Genomic DNA, 15,804 nt, shown 5'->3' with positions numbered 1-15,804 from the left:
TGTTTCCCCTATTTTTATAATGCCTTTGTATCGACTCGTAGGCGATTTATTTCCAGGCCGTAACTGCGCTTGATGACTCAGAATGGCCAACCTCGTGTTCACAAGTTGCACGAATGTACACACACACACACGGCTATCTTCACTCCTACATACCCGCAAATCAATCTAATTGCACCTATGAAAGCAAATCGAAATCGAAGTACTTCTGGATGCAGCAGACTCATTTTAACACCATTCCGCGAGCGGAATTGGAAGCGAGTCAAATTGCAAACGTTCAAGTGCAAATGCTTTCAATCTTCAAGTGTCAAGATTAGATGGTTTTCAATTTGAAAAGAGAGTAAAAACAAGAAAAATCGTTGGGTGAAGATTGGAAGAGCAAATAGTAAAAAATGTATTGGAATCTTCAAATCCGTTAAGAATTGGAAACATTTTAGATTGCATATTTAAGATTAAGAACCTTCACTACGAAGTACAGTTCAAAATTGATCAATTTTTAAAATTATTTATATAATCAACTAAAAATGACCCTATGTTAATTGGCTGCGAATTTAAAATGAGATATCTAAGATTAGTTTGTAAAATATTTTTTTTAGATTTAAACTGCTTATTTAACCAAATTTATATAGATTTCTCTGGGTTTTATTCAATTTCAGGTGAAGCATGCAATTCTTACTCAATCCTAATAATCAAGAACTGATTTTAATCCTAGAACTCCAAAGTTCTTCAAGTTTTCTCTTTCTTTCTGAAAAAGTAAATGTTCCGTCTTGTACGACTTACTATCAGTGCATGTTTTACTTTGTCGAATTCGTTCGAATTTATGACTTTGTTTTTCTAAAAAACTATTAGGAGTTTCTCGATTTTTGTAAAGGTCAATTTCATTTTGCGTTTCGACCTATTGAGTAGGGCCCTGTCGACATTAATGAGATTAAAATTGGATCCATTTTTTATGATTACTGCACAACTTCCAAAAGCCATATTTTCGTAAAGAAATTTTGTTTTTATCGGAAGCAGAAGCAATGTGTCTTTTTGTTTTATGTAACTAAAGAGAAGGGAAATAAGAGATACATTTAGAAAATTGTGTAATCTGGCAAACGAGAAAAAAAATGAGAAATAGGAACCACGCTCTGATGGGTTTGAAAATATATGCAATTTTCTTTTGTTAAAGATCCCTCGGCTTTAACGAAACACCTTCCCATCACATGTTTCGTGAGAAAAGAGATTAAAAGCAAATTTTCATATTTAATTCAAAAAAAAATTTGTTATTAAACATTTTATTTACCTTGTGTCTTTTTGTCCAAAAATTTAATTTGTTCCTGTGTAATGTAATTTTTTAAGATTAAAGCAAAAACTACGCGTCTTAACGAAAAATGATTGAAAACAAATGTAACTCTTTTTTGGTTGAACAACTTTTAGCTATTTATCATTTTTTTTGCTTGTGTCATTTCTGAAAAAATGTGCATAGTTTGGCCGCAAAATGGAATTTTCACTTTTTCATTAGGTTTTGAGCGATTAAAATTTGAATTTTTGAACAATATTTAAAAAGTTGTTACGATAATCTGGTAGGACTTAAAAAAAAACGTTTTTCTTATCTTGACTTTTTCTCATGCCGTGCGTTGTTTGGCTCAAAATGTTCATTTCCAATTTTTTTTTCTTAAATGCTATAATCATTTTCTTTTTATCGAAAAAAGTTATAAGGATAAATTTTTGAAATGTCTGATTAGTACTATTAATGGCCGGCCATAGAATTTTCAAATCCAGAAAAAATGGTCTCAAAATGTTTTGAAAATGTTTTAACTTTTTGAATTTTTATCTAAAATATCTGGACAATGAACTCGTTCTTTTGTTTTAGGTCTTAAAAAAGTATGTCAAAGCTCAATCCAATCGGATAATTTTTCCGAAAGTTATCATGCATACAGCCTACTACTACAGACAGACACCTTCATAAAAACTATTTTTTCTGACTCAGCGGTTCTCAAAACATAGAGACTTGATGAAAACGGACTAAGTCAAATTTTACATAAAACCAATACCTTCTCATCAGGATGAGAATGTCAAAAGGTATTTCTGGGCATCGGTCTCTTTTTTCGACTTCCAGTGAAGGATGCGTGGATCCTCTTGAAAGATGAGCAAAGAGCCACCGCTGGTATATTGGATCTCACGATCCGTGAGATCCCTACCTTTCGATTTCGATGCCTGAGGGCTATATCGTAAAGAGAGAAAATAGACGGTGCTTTATTACCGAATGCGTTTTCTCTTCGACGCAAGTCGCCTTCTGGCCTCTACATGAACCAAAACGTGCGAACTCGCCTGCCAATACACAACCTGTATACGCACTATCTTCAACTACTGTTAACTGTTAACTGTTATAATACACTTCCTGGTTACTATTTTCTCAAAGCTTTATCAATCAAAATGATTTTTTTTTAAATAAAAAATCTCAATTTTTTTTAAGATTATCACCCGATAATCTATGTTTACCCAATGGATGATTTTACATTCCCTGTTTCCTCTGGGTCAAATGGTAGTTCTTCCTGTTCAATTGAAAAGAGTCCAAAAGATTTGAGTGACTTCCTGGTTACTGGTTTTTCACTGGATTACCAGCCAAAATAATTTTTGTTTTTGATAAACAATCTTAAATTTTTTAGGATTATCAGCCAAAAATATGTTATTACCCAAAAGATTATTTTACATTCTCGGTTTCCACCCGGCAAATTGGTAATTTTTCTGGGTGAATATACAAGAGTTCAAAAGATTGGAATGAATTCAAACAATTTCCATAAATTTAAAGATATTTCTGAAAATTTGAAAGAATTTCAGTTGTGGAATAGGGAACTTTAGAGAAGAATTATAATTCTGAGTTGGAACGTCAGATAATTTTTGGTCATAAGAATTACTATTCTTAGTTAGAACAGAGAATTTGATAAAAGAATTTTTTGTGGCTTTGTTTTTTTTAATTCCCTTCTAAACGAGAATAAAAATTATTTTTCAAAATTCCCATTCAATGTCAAAAATTTTCTGCTGAAAGTCAAATAATGATTCTTTATGAAAATTCACTATTCTAAAATCTAAATTATGATTATTTACGGAAATTTCCTGACCAGGTCAGAATTATATTTATTTATAATATTTTCTGCTATAATTCAGACATACAGTAACTTCCTTTTTCTGAACTTTGGAAAATGGAAGTTTTTAAATTTTGGCATATTTTTTATGCAAAGAAAAAGAATCTTTAAATTCATATAAATTCTGATTTTAAACAAGGAATTTTCAAAACGACTTTCACTTTTAAGAAATTTACGTTTTTTTCTGTCTATAAATTGTTTTGACAATTAAAATGTAAAAAAAGACAACCAACGTAACTTTCAGTTACTTATAAATTTATAAGTCAGAATTAAAATTCTCTAAAAAAAATTCTCGTTCTACGTCAGAAATTTCCGGTTCTAAGATAAACTTATAATTCTTAACAAAACTTTCCGTTCCAAAGTCAAAATTATAATCATTCACAGGCTTTTTTATATTAATTTATTTATTCCTCCTTGAAACTCAGAAGATATATTTTTTTAATAAAAAATTTTCTATTGAAATTCAGAATTATGGCAAATCCTTTTTTACAAAATTAGGAGGAGAAAAATTTAAAATTGTAACGAATTCTGATTTTGAACAAGAAGAATTAAAATTCTATAATCCTAAAGTAAAAATTATAATTCCTAATGAAATTTCCTTTTTTTTACGAAAATTCCCAGTCCTATCTCAGAATTATTATTGCTTTATCAATTACCCTGTGCCAAAATCATAAGTCTGCGGAAATGCCTGGCCCAGTCAAAATTATAATTATTTAATGAAATTTCCTGTCCCAAAGTAAAAAATTGTAATGCTTTACGGAAATTCCTCGTCCTAAATTCAAAATATATGATACGACCTTTTTGTTCAATTTCGATATTATCTATGATTTTTAAATAATTGTCAAAATCCTATAGTAACCGTCAAATTAGTTAAAAATATAACATTTTAGTATCATTCATAAAATCAATATTAATTCTTTAAAATTTTTAAATGTTTGAATATATTTAAATACCAAGTATTAGGGTAAAACATTTCGAAATGTTAACTTAATTTCCCAAAACGTTGGCTTATCACTGTTTAGCTTTCCCTGTATCAATTATGGAATTGTATATATAATTTTTTTTAGGAAATTCACTGCTCCAAGTCAGAATTGTAATTCTCTTGTAAAATTCCCTATTATCAGTTTCTTCGCAGTTAAAAAATTTTGGGTTATTTCCCAGTCAGGTAGATACCCTGATTATGCTAATTATTTTTGTTAGTATCTGCTGATATTTACGATAAAATTAAATTGAAACTACGATGGACTCTGTTCTGTAATCTATCGGTTTATTAGCGGTGATTATTTTTTAACTGTTTCGAGTATCGTAGAAAAGAAACTTTCCTTCCATAAGTGCGGTTCATTGAAATTCACATTTTTTTTTAAACAGCGGAGAAATAATTGCTAGGAGAGAGGAGTTAATTTAACTTTATAATAGCACCTTTACTTTCACACTCGACTACGATGTGGCAGTTTGCGACCGCAGTCATTAATTTCCTGGGATTTTTATTTTCCGCCACGAAAAAGTGCTAGAAAAAAAGAAGACCATTTCGCCAGTGTGTGCGCGGTACCTACAGATTTGACGGTGTCCACCTAATTAAGGACTAGGCACTCGAGCATTAATTGCTATCACGCACCATTTGCCGCACGGGCAAGCATCTTTAAGGCGGTCTCTAATTATTCACTTTCTCCGTCGGCCCGCGGCGAGGGGACCCGAGATTTACGGACTCGCGGCTGCAACCCGTTGCTCTCGATTTCATTTCAATATTTTAGGCGACAACTTCCAGAATAGACTTAATCCTTAACATATCCAGTTACCAAGACAGGGCTCGGATCGACCAGAAGGCTTAAAAAAAAATCGCAAAAATACAAAGAAAGTCCCATGGAATTTTGAAAAAAGTCCACAAAAAGTAGAATGAAATTTTTAAACATAATGAAAAAAGCACTATCAGACCCTGAATGACTGAAATCATAACGTTATTTCTTTAGGAATGTAGGACACATAATTATTAGTGATTTTTAAATATTCTTTGTACAATTAAAATAACCCTTAAACTTGCAATGTTTTAACAATCATTCAAGAAAATTCATTTTTAACATTTTAAATTTTAAATTGCGCAAAAATTATGATTTATATTTTTAGACTGTACAGTTTGAATATGAAATTATTCATTTTTTAATAATTCACTCACAAAATTCCATCGAAACAGAGGAAATAGGGTGATTTTTCACGAATAGAGGGGAATAAATTCTTTTAAATAAAATTAATATAGTCATACTACTAAATTTAACATTAATCGAATGGTTTACTAATCAGTGGACTTTTAAACCCGAAAGATTAGTTTTCATTTTTATAGGAGATTTTTTTTCTTAAACAAACACAAAAAAGTAAATTGTGTAACAAAATTGCACAAGGAGGCTTAAAAAGAAGTATGCCTGGAAAAATTAGTATTTAAAAAACATATACTCAAGAAAGACAAATTTATCCTACTGTCGTTCTTTAAGAGTCCGTTGCTTTGTACTGGTCACAAAAATTCGGTTCTTTTTCAACTCTAAAAAATTAATTTTCAATCAAATAGACAATTTAAAAAAATGTGAAGAAAATAATTGCATTTCGAAGCAAATGATTGAGAACTTTCAAGCAAAAGAGACTAATTTTTAATAAACTAATTGAAGTTTTAGCCAAACAGTTGAACTTTCAACACAGAGACGATATTTTAAAAAAAAGTTGAAATATCTGTATAAAAAGTTGAATTTTTTATAAAAAAGATCATTTTTAACGAAGGAATATGAATTTTCAACCAAACAGGGCAATTGCAACCACATAGTTGGACTTTAAATCAAATCAAAGAAATTTTCCACAAAATAGTTGAATTTTCAACCTACCAAGATAAATTTTAAACTAATGAGTCAATTGGTCAACCAATTCTTATGCAAAAAAGATTAAACTTCAAATAAATAGTTAAATTTTCAAGGAAAAATTCATGTTTAACCAAGAAAGATGAACTTTCAACGGAAACAGATGACCTTTCCACCAGTAAATATGAATTTCCAATCCAGAAAGACGAATTTTCTATCTAAAAAGATCAATTTAAAATAAATCAGTTATTTTTTACTAAAAAGATGACTGTTGAACAAATTAATTGAATTTTCAATCAAATGTCGAATTTTCAAATAAAAGAGATTAAATTTCAACCAAAAAAGTTGCATTATCCAAAAAAAAAACAAGTTGAATTTTCAAGCCAAAATACGACGTTTTTAGAAGTCAGTTATATTTTCAACAAGAAAAATCATTTTCAACAAAAGAATTCAAATTTTCAACCAAACAGTCAAACTGTTCGCAAAAAAACTTTGAAATAATTAGTTATTCTTATTGCATTCTATTAATTCAGTTCGTATTTAAGCGAAAAAACTATTAAAAGGCATAGTTGCTTGAAAACCAGAATAAAATAGGGAATACGTTTTAAAAAAAGGAGAAAAGGGATAACATGCCGAACAGTAAAATTGTCGATTAGTTGCATTTTTCTTTAAAAAGTCGCAAGAAGTAGTTTTTTTTTTTTTAAGTTAAGAAAAGTCGTTCATTTATTGAGTGTCGGCGGCTAAGCGCATTAAATAATTTTAACAGTATTTATTTCTTCTTAATGGACATTTTGCAAAATTAACCCGAAGCTTGACCATGTAATTGAAAATCATAAATTTCGATCTGGGGGAAAAGGAATGAGTTTGTTTGCAAATCGTTAATTATAAGTTCAGTTGCCTTTTCTCGGTGGGACTTTAATGCAAACTAATAATTCAATAAAGAGATATAATTCCACTTAATTTTTTTAGTGCTAAATAAAGCAGTTAGGGGATTTAAGTGCATTTAATGCTGAAAATTAATCATGGCTCTAATTATATACAAGTATTTAAATTCTCGGCTTTTTCGCGATTTGAATTGGGAATGGAAGCGAGGTTGATTAAAAACAAGCCGCTAAAGTCTTTATCACTTGGTGTCGCTGCGTGTGGTTACAAGTGTGGGAGTTTATTTTTCTGGTTCGATCATGGTAATTAATAGCGTATCACTTTCATCGCGGCCGATTATCCAAATGCTCGATTGGTAGAATGCAGAAAATTCGTAGCGAGTGTCCAGTGAGGTCTAAGGACTATGACATATAACCTAAAGAAAACTGCTTTCTACCAAGGACATTCAGTAGTTAAATTTTTGTTAAAAAAATACGATTTCTCCTCAAAAAGGGGATTAAAGAAGATTTTATTTACTTTTGAAAACTTTTTATACGATATGGGTATCTCGCGAATATTGAGCGAAAGTGCCCTCTAATAGTTGCTCATGTTTAAATTTTTGTAAAGAAAATTCATCTCCTAGCTTGAAAATTCGTCTTATTTGGTAGAAAATTAATCTCTTTGGTTAAAAATTCATCTTTATGGTGGCTTTTTTAAGATTTAATATAAACACCTACATTAATTTCTTAATAAAAAATGTATTCTCCAATATCGTCGAAAATCTCCGTATTTCCTGTTTTAGAGCAAGTTGGCATGTGATTGATTGATTGATTGAAATTGAGTCAAAATTTTCGATCACTGGCATTTTAATGAATTTTTCAAATTGAAGGGGGAAAGAGGGGGATTAATTTAAAAAAAGGAACAGACTGATCCCTGTATTACTGTTTCGGTTCAATGTCAGCAAACCCATACAAAAATGATAGTCCTTATAAAAAATATATGGTTTTGCCATAACTTTTGAAGGCTTTTCTAACTGAGTTATGATTTCTAAATTCGAGAAAGTCGACAACACACTTCGCTTACCTTTTTCACTTGCTCCTTGCAGCATTTGGTGAATGTGCGTCCGCGATGAAAAACGCACGCGATACACACACGGTGCTTTCTCGATAATAAGAAAATTACACAGCAATCGACGGCGGGCGTGAGTCGGTACTCTATCGTTGGATCTTTACACACCTAGCCCTAACGAATAAAACGGAAGTATCCAATCAATGACAAGCGATTCTGTAATATTCGTATGATATGATGACTCATACACATGGACACGCCTCGAGCGACAATACTTTCCAACTTTTCTCTTTTGCTTGCAGCTTCATTGTCTTGTCAGAAACCATTATGTTTCATGCACTGTTTTATGCTCACCGATAGTCAACAAATCCGAAGATGAACTACGGATATTTCCTAGAGACGACTTTCGTTTTCAAATTTATACAATCACGATTTTCCTACTGGTTAAAGATTCAGAGAAAATTATAGAATAAATCATTTTCCCTTTCAGACGTGATACCTGAATTCAGGGTGGTCACTGAAGACAAAAAATTCATCCAAATTTTACTATTCTGAAGTAAAAGCCATCAGAATTAAACCATTTTTATTTCGAAGTCTTTCAACAGAAAAATTTCGAATTGAACATTTTCAATTCGAGTTTATTTTAAATTAAAATATTCAGAATAGAACAATTTGAAATTTTATAAGATTATAGGCAAGTCATATTTAGAATTGTGTTATTTATAATTTTCTGTTTAAAATTATTCAAGTTTTAATGTAATGAAATTAATTATTTCACTATTCAGGCTCTCAATTATAAATTGTAGAAATTGAAGTACTTTTTATTTGAAATTTTATTATTTTCTAGACTTCGACTATTTCTTCCAATTTAAAATAAAATCTGGTAGTCTTTCAGGAATTAATTCAAAATTCTTCTTTACACAACGTTACTTGTTTAAAATGTTTCAATTTATAAACTATTAAAGTGAAATTATTGGATTCCTAGGGGTCATAAGTTTGAAAATTTAATTTATATCCGAAATTATTAGCTTATCATTCGAAAATAATAATCATTCAATTATTAAAAGGCCTCCACTTTTTATCTTTCACTTTGAACAATTTTAATTCAAAACCAAACCATTATATGAATGGTCAAATTAAAAATTATTCAATTAAAATTAAAATTTCTTCTATTCAAAAAGTTTTAAATTTCTAATTATGTAATATTGAATATTCCAGCTTCAAAATGTTGCAACTATTAAAGTTTTAAGTTTAAACATATTTATGTTTAGATTTTTTGAGTTTTTTATGTTTTAAATCAAATTTTAATATCTAACTCAAATTATTTCATTTAAAAATAATTGACAAAAAATTCAAACATTTTTAAAAATAAATAATGTAAGTGCCTTTAAATTAACAAACGATTGCTTTTACATATACACCATAAACATAGCTGAGTTGCCTGAGATCGACCGGTCATAAATGCTTTGTTTGAAATATATTAAAATTTGTTCAATTAAAACTTATTAAAAAATGGAAATCACTGAATATTCAAGGCTTTAAATTTGGAATTTTATCAAATCTGGAAAATTACCCAACAATTTAATTATTAAATTTGAAATTATCCAACTTAACCACTTGCAACCAAAAATTGCTTAGTTTTTAAAATTACGAATGAAATATTCTTTGACTAATAATAATTTTCAAGTAGATTTGTGATCATGTATTATAGAAATAATTTTATTTCTAATCATAGTCCAGTTGTCATTCTTATATTTTCATGATTTTTTAAATTCCTATGCCAACAATAAATGCCAAAATCAAGAAACTTAATAAGGGCCATTTTGCTCCCCCCTCCCACAAATGCTTTTTCAACTTAAATATGAACATTAGTTCAATTTTTTCTTCGGTCTTACGATCAAGTTTGAAATAAAAAGACAAGGAAATCCGAGTCAGTAATTTAATCATAATATAAAAATATTTCTACACCTCGCGACGTTTCGGCCTAATCTGTCGGTCATCCTCAGGCAGTACCTTATATACGATTTTTGCACATAAAAAAATTGTAGTTCGATGAATAAAAGTGAGACGGCGTGAAATAATTTCCGAAACACATAATTTTTTTTAATTGGGGGAAAAAAGAGGCTCCCAATAATTAAGGTTAAATTTTAAAACACTTGATTGAACCAACGACAGTCACACGACGAACAAGCAGGTAGGTAGGTTCGCTCAAGTGTTTTAAAATGTAATCTTAATTATTGGGAGCCTCTTTTCTTTTCTTTTTTTTTCAGGTTTTTCCCAATTAAAAAAAAAATTATGTGTTTCGGAAATTATTTCGGAATTATTATTTCAAGTTCGATTATTCATCGAACTGCAATTTTTTTATGGGCAAAAATCGTATATAAGGTATTGCCTGAGGATGACCGACAGATTTGGTCGAAACGTTGCGAGGTGTAGAAGAATTTTTAAATTTATTTGGATCGATCGGAGAAAGAAATTTTGCTTCTTAATGAGAAGTTTGTTTTACTTTTGATTAAATTTTTTTTCGTGATGTTTTCACATTTTCAATGCAGAATTGCTGTGGAAATTTGCTTTTATAATTATTTTATTTAAAAACCTATCATACAAAACTTGTTCTTATTTATTCTGTAAAATTTTATGTTGGATCGCTGACATTCTCATTTTTACAGTTTCAGAATGAACTCGTCCAATTTTACGTTATTTCGTAAAATTATATAAATTGTCATTTAAAGTGATAGGGTTAAGTTTTTTTTCACTAAAAGTAAATTAGGCACGCGGGAATGAAATTATTTGCCACTTATTGTTATTTAAATACTAAAAACAATGAAATCTAAATAATAATTCCTCAGGTAAAAAAATTATATAATAGAAGTATTGTATAAAATTTCCACACTTCATGTATTGGATGAGACAATAGAAATGGAGACTTCAATGCCCGGAAAGAAAGTGTCGTCTTACCCTGAGGGCATTTCGAACATAGGTCGGTTACTGCGAGTACAAAAAAAAAGACTCTTACCTTCGTGCGGTTTAGCGGGTTCGAGAAGTCCCATCCCGGTGCCACGAAGAGGTACCCGCACTTGGAGATCTTCCTCGTAGCCTGAAACATAAATCAGGTCCTTCATTTACTCCTCTTTTCACCTCTATCTTTCTTATGAGCTACAGCTTTATATAGTTATAGTATATAGTATATACCATGTAACAAACATAGTTGCACGCGTGTCTACGAAACAATCTACCGTTTACAGCACCGGAGAGCTAATGAACCTTTCAAACGGTATACGTCTAGCCTTCGTGAATACCTTCCTGGAACTATATTATTGCAAGAGGAAGAGCTTTACTCTCAGAACAAAATAATTTCTCGAGATGCTTCCAGGCGATTTGCAACATTGGTATCCCTTAGATCTTAGAAGATACAGAAGATCTCATTTACCGCTCTGAGAAACATAAGCTCTACTTCTAAAATTCATCACAGATGTGGGTTTGTGTGTATGAGGGAATAAGAAAAAGACTTAATCTTACGTAGCTATGCAAAAAATGTCCCTTTTCAAACTATCATAGACAGTTTTCAATGTATAGACTATAGGGAGATAGAGATTGAAATAAAATGGATTTATTTGAGAAAGAAGAGTGAAGGGTGATTGCGAGAGGTTGACCACTCGACTTTTGAATAAAAGACGGATTTTAAACGTTTTTAGTATAATATATACAAGATATACTCTCTTAAGACGTACTAGTTTGCAGCTATACACAATCATTATGATATTTTGAAGTCTAATTTATAAGAAAGCGTTCCTTAATCCAATGGATATAATTCCTATTTCATTTATAGTTTCTTAATAATTATAATAATTATTATTTTTATACATTTGTCGATAATTATGATCAAAGCTATAAAAATACATTAAAAATTCCGAAATTTTTAAAAATATTTTAAAGATTTCAAGAGATTTCAAACATTTCATGAAGGTTTGTATACCAAATTTTTTAGAGATCAAAGCCTTTGGAATGAGTCTAACGTTCGCAACGTTTACGAAAAACTCAAGAATTTCTTTTAGTCGTAATGTTTTTGCTGATAATGGCAGCATTTAATGCAAAAGCAATCTCAAAAAAATTTCATCTCTCCGGCGCATGTGGAACCCCACCTAAATCAACCCTTAAAGTTTAAAAAATTTATAAAAATACACTAATTTGAAAAATCAAAAAGTTTTCACTAATTACGGCAGAGTTTCATTTCACCAGTATCAGAAGAAACTTTCATCTGTCTACACTGAAAAAAATATGTTGTAGGTTTAACTTCATGGGTTTGTAAATGATGCCGCTGCTAGTTTATTATACAATCATTTTGCTTGTTACTATTACTACCCGCATTGTAATTTGAATAAAACGAGTAATAAAACGAACAAGCAAAAATAGTTAAGATAACTAATAAATTAGTATCGCAATATTTTACAAAGCCTACATATCCTGAATGAATCCCTAGGTTTAAAAAAATCTATAAGAAGAGACTAATTTGAAAAGTAGACATTTTTAAATTGAAAATGGCAGCACTTCATGCCAAAAGTATCCAGAAAAGATTGTAACCCTCTAGCGCATGTGAAAACCACCTCAAATTGATCTCTAAAGTTTCATGTCAAAAGTATTTTAAATAAGTTTCATACCTATAGTGCACGTGAAACCCAACGCAAATCAACCTCTTACATTTAGGGGTTCGATATACGCTAAAGGGATAAAGCACTTTTAAATACTCTTGGCATAAAATGTTGCTATTATCAGTGAAATCATTTCAACTCTTTATATTGGTGTATTTTAACAGAATTTTTTTTAACTTGAGGGATTGATGTGATGTGGGCTTTATAAATGCGCTATATGCTAGAGGAATGAAACTGTTTCTGGATACTTTTGACATGAGACTCTGCTTTATCAGTGAAAAAAATTTGAATTAAAAAAATATATATAAATCAAAAATGTCTTGCGTTTTACGTAAACATTCCAAAATTTAGACGTTTTGATTCAAGAACTTTTAAATGACAAATGAAACTTAAATTTTAGGTATACTAATAGCTGAAAGTAATTTTGATACTATTTGATACATTATTTTGATACTATTTTCTATGTGTCAAAATATTGTTTTTTTTTAAATTTATTTTAATAAACAAATTATACAGTTTTTAACTTAATATAATCCATGGGTATTTTTAACTGAAAATTCCATTAAAGGGAAATCCTAAGTGAATTATCCCATTTTAAACTAAATTTAATTATTAAAATACACGACAAAAAGTTGTGAAAAGCTTACTTAACACAAATTTCTGAAAATTTGATAAAATGATATACTTCTCGCTGTTTTAAGCAGTGAGATGTTACTGGTTCATTTTATGAGAGTGGGACAAACTTCCAATGCATATGCATTAAAATTTAGAAATCAGGCAGATTTTTCTAACAGTGTGAAATATTGTATGCCCGCATGTCACGTGGGTAGTTCTATTTCTAAAGAATCGCTAGACATCTGGCATTCATCATATCTAGTCGGCGCGGCGGCATATATATATATATATATATATATACATTTGCGTGTGTGTATGTGTGTTCTTCAGTCATAAAATGAGGAATCAAGTTCTTTTACTCCTATCCTTTCATCGCAAGACGCGTCGCCTGTGCGTACGCATGTACGTATATACGTATGTACGAGCACTGACCGCGCGTAAACACAATGCACAACACGCGGCGTGCATTCGTGCATACACGCCTGAACATTGGCCAAGAGACGACCGTTCTGTTCTCACGTCTGTCGCATTTGCTTAGATGCCAACGCGTGCCCATCGCCAAGACATCCTCCATTGAAATGCATCGCCTGATTCGTCTTCGAATGAGACTTCGAACGATAGCGGCACTCAGAATGCAAGACAAGAACCGAGACAAATTTCCATTGAGGGAGAAGAAAGTCCAAATAAATTATAGGTTATAGCGAGCTATTATCAGATTTTAAAGATTTGAATTTTAAACCGACTTGAAAGACACTCGGCGCATCCACGATCATTATACCCTTTTATTTCCTATTTGCATTTCAAGATGGCTTATAAAAGTTAGCGTATTTGACAACCCTATCAATTTTGCGTCGACCAAGCTGTTTGCGAACATTGACAAGCTGCGCTCGAGAAAGAAAAGTTTTCCGCCCTTTTCCTTTGCTGATAAAAATCTTTCTGAAAATGTCTCTCGATCTCCTGCGGGAGAAGGAATTAGACCAAATTCAGTTTAATTCAGACAGGTTTCAAGTTGCAGAATCTCTTGGTGACAAAATGACTTGTTTTTACCTAGAGGAAATCAGATGACTTGCATTTATCCAACTAGAGAAAAAGACAATCCGTACTTCACGAAGGAGGACCTTTTACTTTTTTACGATATCTTGCATCGTTTGTGAGAAAAATAAGAAAATACCATTTTCTCGGAAAAATTGTTGTTGATATACGTTCTGTCAGTTTATTAGGTTTATAAGAGTCGAAGCATTTTTGTGGTCACGTAAATTTCTTTCAGAAAAAATAAATTAAAACCAATTCTTTGCAAACATTGCAAGTCAGCATGAAAGAGTATGAGAGCATTTTTTAGAACTTTTTCAGATTATCAAACTTTCTAGTTGACAGTTTTCGTATCTGTCGTACTTCGTAAGAAGAATGCGCAAATTAATTTCTTCGCAAAAAAATCTACTGGCAGGTCTCGGGAAAAATATATTTCATTACACTTTCGAAAATTGAAATATTATTATTGGTGGTATTATTGAAGAGAAAAAAGATAATTTTTCATTTAAAAACTTTGAGACACACAAAAATTAAATGTTATTGAATGAAAGCTTTTTTCCTTGAGAAGAAGATTCTACACAACTTTTCTGCAGCCAATTTTTAAATAAATATATTAATATCAAATATTATTATTTGTTTTTTTTTCCTTTAAAAATTCTTTGATGATGACTTTAATCATTAAAGAATACGATTTTCAAACATTGGATGCAGACAAAATTCCGAATCTTATTCTAGAGAAAATAAGATTTCATGCAATAAAATCTGATCATTAAAAAAAATAAGTAAGAAGCGATATAAAAAAAAAAAATTGTGCAAAAATAAAAGTTTTCCAACAAATGTTTATTATTACATTACATAAAACATTACCATGAATTACCGAAAACTTCCCGAAATTTTTGGATACTCTAAACTTCCGGAAATTTCAGTTCAAATACTCAGCTTCCCGTGTGGAAATAACCCCATTTGGCCCTATTACAAGTCGGGCACTAATCGGGGGCTAGTCGGGTTATTAATTTTCACATAGTACCCAGTATGGGACTAATCGGGGACTAGTTGGGCTTTTTGTTGTCAAAATTTCAGTCGGAGCCTGGTCGGTGGTTGGTCAAGGGCTAGTCGGGCCTTTTTTTTAACTAATTTCCTTTCGGATAATCTTCAGGCTCTGGTCGGGAGCTAGTGGGGCTCTGATCGGGTTATTCTTATGTTTGAGTTTTCGGCTAGGTCTTAGCCAATGAGGTAATATCTAAAAAAGCGTAATGATTTTTTTCTTTTAAAACACTAAGAATATATTTAACAATAATTTTGCACCGTTTTTTGGAGAAAAGATTTATTATTGTTACATTCATCTCAAATATACTTAATAAATAATTATTAAGTTAACAATTTTTTACGAAAATCAACTTTTTATAAAAACAACGATCAAAATCTTCAAAAAGACGTAATCCTATTTTTTTGGAGTATTTTTTAGAAAATTGCGAATTTCTAGGAACATTTATAATTACCTTTGTATGGAATTTTAAGAAAATCCATATTGGAAAAGATACATATAGATGTAAGTGAAAAGTCTGCCGAAAGTCATAAGTTACTCTAAATTTGTACAGATGCTTATTTTTAAATTGATATGAA

General features: G+C 30.7%; 1 protein-coding gene across 4 annotated transcripts in view; it reads right to left on the bottom strand.

The window, feature by feature from the left end:
• Nucleotides 1-15,804, bottom strand: part of LOC117178254 (protein outspread) — a 368,009-nt gene that overhangs the window by 263,443 nt on the left and 88,762 nt on the right. For all 4 annotated transcript variants that reach the window (XM_033369600.1, XM_033369601.1, XM_033369602.1 and 1 more), the window contains exon 2: nt 10,905-10,985. In XM_033369600.1, coding sequence (XP_033225491.1) covers nt 10,905-10,985 — 81 coding nt within the window. The remainder of the gene's footprint in view (nt 1-10,904; nt 10,986-15,804) is intronic.

Source organism: Belonocnema kinseyi, chromosome 8 (assembly GCF_010883055.1).
Source record: "Belonocnema kinseyi isolate 2016_QV_RU_SX_M_011 chromosome 8, B_treatae_v1, whole genome shotgun sequence".
NCBI lineage: Eukaryota > Metazoa > Arthropoda > Insecta > Hymenoptera > Cynipidae > Belonocnema > Belonocnema kinseyi.
The sequence above is the reverse complement of the archived record's forward strand: the minus strand, read 5'-3'. Positions and strand labels throughout refer to the sequence as shown.